At 37.7% G+C, this 14322-nt stretch overlaps 1 protein-coding gene across 1 annotated transcript; it reads right to left on the bottom strand.

The window, feature by feature from the left end:
- Positions 1-1830: 1830 nt before the first annotated feature.
- Positions 1831-5283, bottom strand: mmp13b (matrix metallopeptidase 13b). Its single transcript, XM_044354334.1, has 11 exons — positions 5188-5283; positions 4884-4994; positions 4328-4455; positions 4042-4190; positions 3701-3826; positions 3433-3588; positions 3186-3306; positions 2882-3015; positions 2628-2787; positions 2422-2525; positions 1831-2309 (listed from the first exon to the last, which is right to left on the bottom strand). The coding sequence occupies exons 1-11, from the start codon at positions 5281-5283 to the stop codon at positions 2209-2211; spliced, it is 1386 nt and encodes a 461-aa protein (XP_044210269.1). The 3' UTR covers positions 1831-2208.
- Between the last annotated feature and the right edge of the window lie 9039 nt (positions 5284-14322).

Raw genomic sequence — 14322 nt, 5'->3', positions numbered from 1 at the left:
GCCAAGATAAAAGTGTTATATCATTCCTGACACAAATGATACAATAATCTCAATTTAATGGATAAGAACTATATTATTTTCAGATAAAGTATTTGTGTTTCTGTAAACTAGAGCTTAGACTCACAACGCAAACATCAGTGATGAACACACAGGATTTGTGAACCGGTGACGCAGCCCGCACCACGCATTACCTCGGAAATGAACAAATGAGGTGACTGCTTCACTGCACTGTAATTACATCCACATGATTGGGCCTGTGGATTATGCTGCTTGGCTCAAGCTGTTTCCTAAACTCAAACTAGAGATACTTTACTGACCTTTCAAAACTGGACTGCTCACATGACACAAAATCAAAACTTTAATAAAACATCTCACAAATTCTTACATTTTCCCCTCAAGATTGGCTTCAAGTTATTATAGCAGGCTGCAGGATGAAGATACTGTGTGTAATGGCCCTTTATTAATAAGATTAGTGCTTAGTCTGTTTGATGCATGGTATGTTCAGATCTAATATGGCCCGGGCCAAAGATTTTCCCCAACATTTGTTGTGCTAATGAAGCATACACTCCCCCCACCCCCACCCCTCAAACCTGAGAATGAAGCGACACACTTCATGGTGCAGAGTCTGAGAGCAGCAGGATATTGAAATATGGTGTTGCATAATTACCATGTGTGCTAAATATAACTTCCCCAACTTGTCACAGAGAGACAATTTGGATGCACGTAGTCAAATCAGAAATATTTTCCACTGAACATAAATACACTCAAACTGTTGATAGGAGCGCTCTCTAGTGGAAAAGATTGAGAACTGCATGGCAGAGTTTCCTGTGTAGTAGTTTGAAAATGGAAAAAAACTTTCTGAGAAATTTGTCATTTTTTTCTAATATATATAATTATAATAATTACAGATAATTACAATAATATATAATTATCCGTTTTGTGTCCTATACATTCAGTTTCTTGCTAAGGTCAGGTATGTGGAACATTTATTGAATTATTTTTGCAAAACTATAAACAAAACTCTTGCAAGATGCATGTAGTAAAGGAGTTTGTTGAACATTGATGCAATAAATAAATAATCATACGTCCAATTCTCAACACTGCTCAATGCTATATGCTGCTATATAATATCATGTATTTTTCATACCATTCTGAGCCAATAGCCCTCTGCACAGTTACATCATCTGATAGTTTGCACAAGAGCTTCAGGAAAAATTGCTTGGAAGAGGATTATGAATCAAACTATTGTCAAAATCACTCCAGTTCATTACACAACATGCAGTTAACATTTCGTCAGTGGCTCTCAGGTTTTGGGCTTATCTGACGTCCCACACAAATGAGAAATCAAATACACAAAAGATTTCATAATGAAGACAGACATCTTTATTGTCCTGCTCACAAACCACAGCGAAAACCTTAATTTCTCTGAATATTATTTAATAAATCATCAACCAAATGTTTTCATTTAAATACTGACAAGAAACATGTATCAGTGCTAAAATGACATCAGCAGAATGAAAAGCAGTATGTTAAAATAATCTTGTGGACTTCTAAGACACTGTCCATCCTGTTCTTTAAATATAGATGTCATGTTAACTGTTAAACCTCATATTTTGCTAATCAATAAACTAAACTAAAATATACTAAAAATAAAATACTAAAATATCACTAAATTGGTGACATCACTTTACGTTTGGTCAATTAAAACTGATCATTATCCCATCTCTCACTCTCTCTCTCTCTCTATCTCTCTCTCTCTGCACTTATTGTAATTCACAAAACTTGTCTCTGTTGAAATAAGTAATATTAAGTATAAATACTGAGCTCAAAGACCAGCCAAGCCAACTGTTACTGACAAGAAACTTTAATGATAAGGATTCTGCTGTGCGCAGTGTCAAATAAATAGCAACGATCTAAACACACACATTAACGAGGAATTTTCCAGCATTCTGTGTCTGACAAATTACATGACCTACATGTGTCCAGCACAGGTAAAAATAAACATTTTTCTTGATCTGCCAACAACCTGATTAACTGTAACAGATCATCTTTGGTTGGCTGCATCTTCCTGAGTTTCAAGTTTCTAACATGTCTGTATGTTTGTGTATAATCTGTGTGTTATGAAGATGTGTTGTGTGCTATGCAGCCAGCTACATTTACATATGTGTATATATTTTAAGCCATGGCTGACAGTTGCAGACCGCCTCATCAGCAGTTGAGAATGGAGTTCGTTCTCAGGATGCGCATGACCTTCCTTGAGGTGTAACTGTACTCGTACTGCAGGTGTTCATGGAAGAAATACAAGTATCCTGAAAGAGAACAGAGAGGATGACTGTTAGAAAATGTGGTATATCTGGAACAAATTGTCATTCTGTACACTTGAGCTGCACTGAGAATGTGATATTTGATGCTTCACAATACCGTAGTGATAAGCAGCAGCGTCGACTTCGTCATCCATTCCAGGAAAATCGTCTTCAATGGATCTTGGGTAGTCCTTATCCATGGTGCCTGTCACTTCATCATAGCTGTGGGTGACAAATGACTCAGGTGCTCGCCAAGGATACTGTACTGTGCAGATTCAAAGATTTTTAAAATAACTGAGACATATCACATGTATCATCACATACCTCCAGTATTCCTCATCGGTGAAGAGTAGAGTTTTCCCTGTGTCTCTGATGTAGACAGCTGCATCGATTTTCCTTATGCTCTTGGGAAGTCCAAGCTTATGAATGTACTTCGGGTAACCATCAACAAGGTTATATCCATTCAAAGCCCACATTCGGATCCCTTTAAAAACCCAGGGCAGAATATTGATTCATGTATACCGTATCAAGTATCTAAGAAATGATAAAATAATATTGCAATAACAATAATAACTCACCGCTAAATATGATGACCACATCCTTCTCTGGGTTCTCGTACGCAGCGTCCACCTTTTTGGGGAGGGATGGCCATGTGGTCTGGATCAGTGTCTCCTCTGGCTCTGGCATCTGAGGATGCAGACGCCAGTAGAATCTGCAGCAATGGCATGATTAATTAGTATGCAAATCTGAAAACTCTTAGAATAATCAACTCTTGCTCACTTTATATGTTATGATGAACAAGATCTAGAGTTTATGTGTTTACTGTACTGTCTTTGTATGTACCACCGCATCACTGTTGTATCATACTGACTCTTACTGCACCTGTCTTTGAAGACAATGGTTTCCCCTCTGAGCTCTGTGACAGCGTCGAAACTTAACATGGGGTCACATTTGTTCGGTGCGTCAGGCTTTGGCTTCACCTTCTTTGGATTCGGGTTTGGGCCTGTGATTGGACATCTGGCATTAGTGCACAGTTTACAATAATATTTCCATGAAAAAAAAACAAGACAAAGCTAATGTTTTAAAAAGCATAATTGTGATATGACTTGCAAATCATGCTTTTTCCCACCGTAGAGAGCTTGAATGCCTTCAATGTCATCCTCAGACAGTGGGTAGCCTGTACCGTATGAGTAGATGGGGTACATCAGGGCGCCCACGTCTGAAGAATGAGACATTCCGAGGGCATGGCCCAACTCATGGGCTGCCACTATGAACAGGTTGTAAGCTGCAGAGAAGAGATCAATCAAATCATTGTTCAGATAGGCCTCACTGATTCAGTGGTAGTCATTAGACTACAATATAGTGACTTATGTTGAACATTTGTGCATAACTCTTACCTGATGAATCTTTGGTCCAGTGTTCGTCCTCATCAAAGTGAGTGTCTCCTCCGAGTCCTTGGCCAGGTGGGTAAGCATGAGCCAACAGTCCATCTGGCCCGTCAAAGGGGTTGTAGTCTCCATGTTCTAGAGTGAAGGACAGACAAAATTAAAATATGTTAAACAAAACGTGCACTATTATAAGTCTATTCTTCAGACCATGTGATTACACTTTCAGCAAAAAAAACAACCCAAAAAACAAACAAAAAAACCCCACAAAAACCAACATCATGTATTTTTTTCTGTATCTATTCAGAGCATATAAACAGTATATCAGAATTAACATTATAGGTCAACTGTACCTTTTGTTCCAAAGCTGATCATAATGTCAGCGGTGCCCTCATGCAGCTTCTTAAAGATCAGAGGGGTGACATCAGCCCAAACGTTCAGCGCATTGCGGATGGCTCTGTCTACATCAGCCTTCTTCAGATCTGGTGTATAATTCAATATCCTGAAATATCAGGGGATAGAGGACAAGGAGTGTGAGTGAATAAATTATATAAATAGATGTTCATCTCCTTGCAGGAACATTATGGCCACCCCTGATTGCCTTTAACATTATAGTGATAATATATTTTCAAGGAGCACCTGAATGTGACGTTGTTATTTTGCCATTTAAGGTGTCGAGGGAAGTGGTTGTATTCGCCAATATCTGGGACACCACATCTGGCCTGCTTCATCAGGTCCAAAGTATTGTCATCCAGATTCCCCGTCACCTACAGAAGAGGAAACAATAAAGAAATACATGACTTAAATAGATGTGTTGATAAAGTACTGTATAGTTTATCAAAAAGACTACTTTTTGAAGAGTTAGTCTTATAGTTAAGCCCTCTTACTCTGAGGTAGCAGTGCAGTTTTAACATAAAGTGTAATCTTATCTGTGATCTCTTATCTGTATCTGTAATCTTATAGACTCCCCCTACAGTCACAGATTTACACAATAGGAGGACCATCAAAACCAACAAAACCATCATTATTGATCACTGGGGAAGGATCAACCATCAAACTTTTATAACATTAAAATATCTTAAACATATATCATGAGCTTTTTGAAGTTCTTCATGAGATAAAAGGGCTGTCTTATTATTCGCTTTTCTCTCAAGTAAATAAAACCAACAGTACTATATTTTCTGCATCTGGTCACCTTTAGTTTGAAGAATTTCTGCATTTCCTTGATCTTGGTCTGAAAGCTACTTGTTGAGCCCTGTCTACCTTGGAGACCAGCTGGAAGGCCATAGAACCGACGAAGGTATTTCTGTATCAAAAGAGAGATGAAAAGAAAGATGTACTGAATCACATAGTGGCATGAAAAATCATGAATGGATTGCTCCTTTCTTACACTGAGGGCAGTGTGAAGATATGTTTTTCTTTTAAATTGATAATTACAGTAGTAAAGCCACACAAAACCATTTGAATAAAAGATCTGAAATAGAGACCGCAGATCTTACCTCTGCTAAAAGCACGTTGTCTGTGTCCTCAGAGGGCAGAGGCAGAGCAAAGGAGTGAGCGACCAGCGCCAGCAGCAGCAAAGCTATCATTGACATTGTCTCTGTGTTCTCCAAACCACTCATTGGGGTCAAGAAGCTGTGAAGGGTATTTATAGTGGTTTGAGTCCACTTTTTTTTCAAAGGGTCCCAGTGATTCATGTAAAAGCACCCAGCCACTTCCTCCTCCTCTGACTGGTGAGAATGTGCTTGTATCTGTAAAACAACAGTGATTGTGGTTTGGGAATACTTTGAACCTGGCTAACATGTTATGGTAAAACAAAATTGCCATGACTCAAGGAGTTTAGCAATAGATTCATTGAAAATGTCTATGAGGCAAAATGACGCTCTTTTTTTAAGCAAAAAGAGCAATCTTGTGTTTATCTCACTGGCAGATCCAGAAGGGATGAACATTCTTTCCAATTAATGAGGATGTCACAAAATGAGTTATTATCTATTCCCTTGAATATAATTATAATAATAATAAATACTCTGTACAAAATGGACTTTAGGGAAAGATTTCAGGGTGGTGTTTGTTCCATGATAGTCATTCTGAGTCTATTCCAAGACATTATAAGACAAGTGACTAATACACACAAGTCTCAAATAAAAAAAGAGATGACAAAAACAAGAAATCTGAATGAAACATGTGATTTATATGACATTTTATACAACTGTACTTGACATTATGTGAGTACTCTCATGCTGACAAGCTGGCTCCATGCAAACAAATGTTCCCCAAGGGTTTGGTGTGGCAATTATCTGTTGTGCTGATTTAAGTGTTTCCCCAGTATTGTGTGTGATTCAGTCACCAGGATTACGCAGAGTAAAAGTAACAAATACGTAAATTATCTTTAATTATGAGAAACTGTAGACTGCAAGATGTCACTTACCAGCATAGTAACCCTGCTTACTTCAACAAAAACAATGAATAACTTCTGATTATGACACTGAGGTTACATGGAAAAATGTGATGCAAAATATGAGATAAGAGAGCTTTTTGATCATGAATATGATACAGATATTGTTAATATTTATAAAGCCAGTATCATTGCAGACAATAGGAAACATACACTGAAAGAATGTAACTGTAGTTACCTGTACATCCCTGTTGTCAGGGCAGGTAAAGACATGCTTCCTTTCTACTATGTCCATGTCTGTGCAACAACTAAGGTATATAATTATTAGCTCTTGCCACAACAATGGCATTCCTTAACTTGTACGTAGTAAAAAAAAGGTGGATAAATGACCATTAGAAATATAGTTCAGAGTAACTTTCCTATATCAGATAATCAACAAGTGGCTTTGTTTGTATTTTAATCAGTTATATCTGAGTACATGAGGCACATCTGAGGAGTTGTTGAGCATTTGACAGAATGATTTGACAGGGTCACTCTAAATTCCGGTCATTATCAACATACTTTTGGAAAAGGTCTTATAATGACATCTTTTGCCGAGGGATGAGACTGTATTTTAAAGGATAGGTTCACAGTTTTTCAAGTCTGTCCTGAAACAATTGTCAGGTTGTCCATATGAACACTGAGACACGTTTTTCATGCTATAATCATTCCCCCTGTTCATACTTGCAAAAATGTATAAAAAGTTTATCTGAAGCTAATATGAAGCTTAAGCCATCCAAATTAGTCAAATCAATTCAGTATATTTCAAAGTTACTGTCTTTTTAGTGCCAAATTCCCTCTTTTTGTTATGATCCTTCCACCGCAGCTGAACAGGAAAAGACTCTCCGTCGAGACACAAAGTGGGAATTTCTTTTACTAAAAAGACTGCAAATGTGGAAGATATCCACATGATTTGACTAACTCAGATGTCTGAAGCCTCATATTATCTCAAGATAAACTTTTCAGTATATTTTTGCACAGAACGAGGACCGTGGATTTTGTTCCCTATCACTTACATTGTTAGCACATTGAAGGCTATCTTCTAATAACAGCAGGAGGAAGAACAATTACAGCAAACATATTGTTTCAGTGTTCATTTGGGCAACTGACTGTTGTTTTAAGACAGACTTGAAAAACCGTGAACCTTTTAAGTGTGGACAATCCCACACTCTGTGTAAAGATGCTGCAGTTAGCAATTTTCATTAAAAAGGATTGGTAGTTATGGTGACAGTGATTTGTGGAGCATTAATTACCCTCTGATAACATTATGAATGCATGATTCATGCATGATTGATCATGATTCATCCCCATGCTCTTCTTATAAGGAACGAAAACATCCCAATTACTGCATTATGATGCATTACAATTGCCGTCAGAAGAATAATAGAAACACAGCAGAAAAATAAATATTCATCTGCATTCTATTAGTGATATCATGTGTAATTTGCAACAAACACTGAGTCCAAACATGTGAGCATCCTGTGGAGACAAATATTTTTGGAGTAACATCATTGTTTAGATGGTGGTAAACTGACTGCTTCTGACTCATGGCAGGGGGAAGTTGGCAGTAAGGGGGATTTTTGCTGGTATCTTAAAATGGTCACCGACAAGCACACACAAACAAAATGTGGAAACATGGACACTTTTGATGTGTGTTGTGACCCACTTGTTGTATTTAAAGATTGTGGATGCAGTACTGAGTTCTGAAAGATACAGTTTTATGAACTATGTTTTTGGGTGCTTAATAACATCATTAATGCGGCTTTGAGGACTCAAAACTATGGTGATGGTCCAAAGAGTGATAAAGGAAAATTATTTCATGGTTGCTGAGTTAACAAGTATTATCCTGCCTGTCTCTACTAGAAACTCATATTTCTGAAACTGCTTTTATCCTCCCACTGCGAAAAATTCTTCTTACGCAAATGTCTAATGAGATTATGCTTGTATGTGTTTTGCTACCTAAAACCCTTCCTCTTTTTTAGGGAGTATGCTCCTTCCTCTGCCTCAATTACTGCTTCCACCCTCACCACGGCTTCATAAAACTCACCTCCTCTGTCTCCTTCAGTTAATCCCTCATTGTCCTGCACTGACCGTCCTGTGACACTACAGAGATCTCACTCAAAGACTGTGGGACGTTTAGTTGCATGATAACGGAGAGTACCTACTAGTTTGCATTTATTGCCTTTTGAGACTTCTCCTCTTTTCTCCTTTTCAGGATAGATCAGCACTTTTGTTACATCCAATCCAAAGCCTTCTAGGGTGAGGTGGCCGGTTCTGCATTAGCCTTTAATTGTATTTTACAAGCTGGGAATGATCGAATGTTAGACATTGTAAATTGAAATTATAATCATGTCTTGTGAGGGATAAATAGGTCAAGGACGATGACAAAAAGAGGAAGAAAAAAACACAGTAAATAAAATAATACATAAAAGCATTTTTATGTATATACTCTTTGTCTTGAGGAATCTTTAGCATTTTGTAAAATCATGAAGGAAAAATGGCATGTGTCGATACAAAAATGTTCCCATTATAACATTATATTAACAGTAAAATCAATCTTAGGGTCTTTGCATTTAAAGTATGTAAAGTACCATTTTAACATAAAGTCTGTTGGAAATGACGACTAAAATTTGGATGTAAGGTTATAGTTGAAAAAGTGTTGATATTAACATCAGCAAAATGGGAAACAAAAACATTTTTGTATATGTTATGTAGGATTGTTGTATTTCTCAAGCCGTATTGGGTTGACAGAATGTATATAGTTATGACCAAGTTTTATTCCAGTCACTATTCTCAGTTATTCAGTTCAATTATTGTTCTGTCTTTCTCTCTTTACTGCCATGTTGCATTTGTTGTAGTTGAGCTGTGATGACACATAGCCTACTTGAATGACAATCACAGGCAATGATCCTCTCCATTCAGGCAGAGGACAGTGGAGACAAAATCAGAACCCAGGACAATGGGTACAAGTTCAGGTACCGGTAGGTTAGTCCCTGTAGTGGAAAAGGCCTATTATCGTTAAATCCAGTCACTGGTGTTATGGCCCAGCTCTTTGCAGGAATGGCACTAATGATGCCAACAAAATCTAATTCATCCATGTTACTACTGTACTACTCTGTTATAGTCTTTTGGCTGGGAACATGCAACAAGGTTGTAGAGGGAGGACATGAGGTATGATGAAACCAACCACTTTCCTGCTGTGTCAGAGCAAAGCTGATGTAGGTCAGATTTTCAGGGATAAACAGTAAGGACTCTCATCTGTTCTTGTTCCTTACTGTACCTCACTGACTATAAGATGCTGATTCTGTTTCATTGTTTGTGTTTTTCCACTGTTTTACCATGTTAACTCAATTATTAATAGTTATTATTATTATTATTTGAAAATTTTGAAAGTTGAGACCAGGTATTTCATTTTAGCTTTTAGGATAACTGGCCCATGTGCCCTCAGATATATTGTATTTCTAAAAAGTCTTGATTTGTTAGAAAATAGAGAGAAAATAATAAAATAATATTCATAGCAGTTTTTATGTCCATGTCCATGTAAGGATTAAGGAATATGTTGGCTACACTTTATTCAGGAAGTGAGTCAGAAAATGGTTCATGAACTGGAATCTTCATTCAGTGAGTTCACTGAGTGTGTGATTGGCCATCATTTGAGAGTCATTCAGCTGCACCTACGTTTTGCTGATGAAAGAAAAAAACACCTTAATTTGCAGAGCTGTAATGAAGCCCATTCTTCCTGTACATTTCCAAATGATCAACCTACAATATCACCATAAATGTGCAAATCTGCACTCACCACTTTTCATCTTGCACAAAACTAGCCTCAAAAATGTTTGTGTGTGGATGTTTTTTCCCCCCAGTTTGCTGCTGTATGAACAGTCAGAATTATGTATGAACAGTCAGTCTGTTCATTCATAATTCAATGTTCAATGTTCAAACCATGACCATGTCTTTTGGCTTTTTGTCCATTCTAGAGTGACTCTAGGGATGACAATGACAGTCTGTTGGTCTGTTGAGCCACTACTTTGATCCAAACTGAAATATCTCAACAACTACTGAATGGACAAACAATGAACCCTATAATGACTTTGGTGATCCTCTCACTTTTTATGTAGCACCATCATCAGGTCAGTTCTGGTTTATGATCAAAAACCAGTGATATTCCCATCATCATGGTTATAATCCTCTGAAGCACAGAGTGCTGCAGTTCTATGCAGCTTTCAGCCTTTTTCTTATGAGGACCAAACACCTTGGCCAGCCAATCCCAGACTGTGGCCTAACACATGTCAATGTTATGCCCACCTACCTGCCCTGCACAAACTAGTAGAGACAATCTAACAAGCCAAAGAGACTAAGATACAATTAAAAAATTAAAAACAAAGTAATAATGAGTTCAACAAGTTGCAAAAAAGAGGGGTGATAGGATGTCCATGTTGCTGTGTTACTCCTTCACATATAAGTAATGTTATGGCAATTGTCTGTGAATATGTTAGCCATTAATTTCGAACTTGAAGATACAAGAAACCCTGGCTTTCCCTGAAAATGTTATTTGCTTTTATAAACTGGTTGCATATGAACAAAATTTGTGAAATGGACAACAGTTGACTGAAAGCCATAGCTTTCTCTATTTTCATTGTTGTTGTTGTCACATAGCTGAAAGATAAAGGTCTGCATTGAGCCACAAATCATACAAAGGTTTTTTAAACTATGAAACATTGCCACCTCATTGACCTCTATCACACAATAGACTCACATATTTTACAGTGCAGATTGGAACTAAAAATAATGTAAATGTAACTGTATAAAACCATGGTGGAATTATACTTTCAGGCACATATGGACCTGGAAATCTGACACGGTCAGTGAGCCACAATATTACTCAGCCACAACCTACCGTAACAGAGGGCAGCAAAACCAGGAATGATACAGCACAAAATTACATGAAAATATGTGTGCACAGCTAATGAATAAAACAACATCAAGGACTCAAAATACACAAAAGATGAGCAACTGCTCCAAATCAAACCACAGTGACTGCTGTAGTGCAAGGTCAGGCCCATTCAGCAGAATACAGAAACTGCATGTACTGTATTCTGTTTATAGATAGCCACAGGAGGGCAGCAGAGACTCTAAGCAGGAGACTCATTGTTCCCCAGTATTATGTACAGCCTCCTGTTACAATGTTGAAAATCATAGGTTAAATTGAAAGAAGGTAAACTCAGCACTATAATCTTTTTAATGTCACATTTACTCCATTACAAAAAAGAGTATAAAAAGTGTCTCTGTGCAAAATTTGGAAAAAAATATTTTAGAACCACATAAATCAACATTTCTTGCTTATGGGCCATTTTGTATTAAACTGATTCAAGCTCATTTTGTTGGATTTTCCTTGAACAGAATGTGAGTTGGTTTTGTCATAGATTGTGCAATGAGGTGCACATATTAACGCGTTTTACACTCCCTTTCTGTCTACAGATTGTGAAAGCTCTTACAGGAACAAAACATGTTCCTGCTATAAAAATGTAATGTTACGTACATCCAAACTATAATCTGTAGAACTGTAAGCTGTCTTTAGGACAGTTTATAACAGTCTACCATATAGTCTACCATAGTCATTTATGATACTAACACCCAAATTGGATATTTTCAAATTTCACATACAGTGCTGCTTTAAAGTTTGTGAACCCTTAAGAATTTGCTCTATTTCTGCATAGATATGACCTAAAACATGATCAGATTTCCGTGCAAGTCCTAAAACTAGATAAAGAGACATCAATTAAACAAATGAGACAAAAACCACTTGTTCATTTATTTATTGAGGAAAATGATCCAATGTTACATTTGTGTGTGGCAAAAGTATGTGAACCTCTAGAATTATCAATTCATTTGAAGGGGAAATTAGAGTCAGGTGTTTCAATCAATTGGATAACAATCAAGTGTGAGTCTGGGAGGCCTTACCTTATTTAAAGAAGAGAAATCTGAGTCTTCACTATCAAAGTCTAAACTTCACAACACAGGTTTGTTGACGCGTGTCATGTCTCAAACAAAGGAGATTTCTGAGGACCTTAGAAGAAGAGTTGTTGATGCTCACCAAGCTAGAAAGGGTTACAAAACCATTTCTAAAGAGTTTGGACTCCACCAGTTGACTGTCAGGCAGATTGTGTACAAATGGAAGACATCCATCACTATTGTTGCCCTCCCCAGGAGTGGTCGAACAATGAGGCTCACATCAAGAGCAAGGCGTGTAATAGTCCTAGAGGACAGAAGGGACCCCAGGGTAACGTCTAGGAAACTAAAGGCCTCTCTTGCAGTGACTACAGTCAATGTTCATGAGTTCACCATCAGGAGAACATTGAACATCAATGGTGTTCATGGCAGAGTTGCAAGGAGAAAGCCACTTCTTTCCAAAAAGAACATTGCTGCTGTCTGTGGTTTGCTCAAGACCATGTGGATAAGCCAGAATATGATTGGAAAAATATTCTGTGGATGGATAAGACCAAAATCGAACTTTTTGGCTTGAATGAGAAGCATTATGTTTGGCGATGAGCAAACACTGCATTCCAGCATAAGAACCTTAACCCATCTGTGAAACACGGTGGTGGTAATATCATGGTTTGGGCTGCTTTGCTGCCTCTGGACCAGAATGGCTTGTAATCATTGAAGGAGCTATGAGTTCTGAGTTGTACCAGCAAATTCTACAGAAAAATGTCAAGGTATCTGTCTGTGAACTGAAGCTCAACAGAAAGTGGATCATGCAGTAAGACAAAGACCCTAAACACACAAGTCATTCTACCAAAGAATGAGCACAAGAAAGATAATGTTTTGGAATTTAATCCTATAGAAATGCTGTGGAAGGACCTGAAGCAGACAGTTCATGCAAAGAAGCCCACCAACATACCTAAGTTTAGACTGTTCTGTAAGGAGGAACGGGCTAAAATTCCTCCAAGTTGATGTGCAGGGCTGATAAACGTTAACGGATATGTTTTGTTGAAGTTATTGCTGAAAAAGGGGGCCACATCAGTTACTGAAAGCAAGGGTTCACATATATTTCCCTCCCACAAATATGTAAGATTTGATTATTTTACTCACATTTTGTTTTTTTATCTTGTTTCTTTAATTTGGTTCCCTTTATCTAGTTTTTTTAGGACTTGTGTAAATATCTGATCACGTTTTAGGTCATATTTATGCAGAAATAAGGAAAATTCTGAAGGGTTCACAAACTTTCAAGCAGCACTGTATAGTGGCTTTAAGAGTACCATAATTTGTCTTAGTTCTGTTTCACATGGTGGATATGGCATTTTGCAACAAAATTGAATAAAACTGCATTTTTAGGTGTGCACCATAGATACTATGTTGTGGTAACCTACAGGTTTTACAAAAGATCAAGATATAAATCAGAGGCAGGGAAGAATAGTTGGATCATTTTCAGAGCACGCTGTGATTCTGTGCAGGAGGTGAAAATGACACATGAACATGAAAGGATGAATTTTCAAGTTTGATCGGGATTGACTTTTCCTGAGTGAAGGAAAGTGAAACATTAAATAAAATGAAGTGGATACATTATTAATGTTGACCGGCTTGACCATATCTTTCTTTGGTCTTTCCATTATTAATAAGCTTTAATTATTAATAAACCCATCTGTCAGGCATTGAAAGCTTTGTCTTGTAATTTTGACTTTCACTTCTCCACTTTACTCCTTTTTGTATTTTGATGATGTGCATCATTATAGACAAAAAAAGATGCTGTCAGAGATAGATATTGCTCATCTCAGCGTCACACTGTGAGTGTGAAAGTGTATGTTTGGGACAAAACAGTGATGTTGCCACTGGTTTAATTACCACAGCGGTCAGAATGGTCTCCCCCAGCTTGTAACCTTGCAACTCCAAACTACACTTTCAGTCATCACCCCAGCTTAAAATGACTTCATTACTTCGTCTGTCCTCAGACCATAAAACCAGAGCGACAGAAATTCTGCAGGTCTTTCTGCGAAACAGCATGGCGTACTCTGAAAAAAGACGGCTCATGTTGCCCCGCAGAGGAATGCTGCTGGTCCCATAAAGCTCCACAATGACCAATCAACTGTAATTGTAGCTTGAATTCACTGCGGCACCACCCTTGCCAGTCTAGGCGTCCTGGCTGGCAGCCATTTTCTTTTTCGAAGGCCTTAAATCCACCCCTGCAATTTCAGCCCTTCCA

This window comes from Thunnus albacares, chromosome 6, assembly GCF_914725855.1.
Source record: "Thunnus albacares chromosome 6, fThuAlb1.1, whole genome shotgun sequence".
Taxonomy (NCBI): Eukaryota; Metazoa; Chordata; class Actinopteri; order Scombriformes; family Scombridae; genus Thunnus; species Thunnus albacares.
The sequence above is the reverse complement of the archived record's forward strand: the minus strand, read 5'-3'. Positions and strand labels throughout refer to the sequence as shown.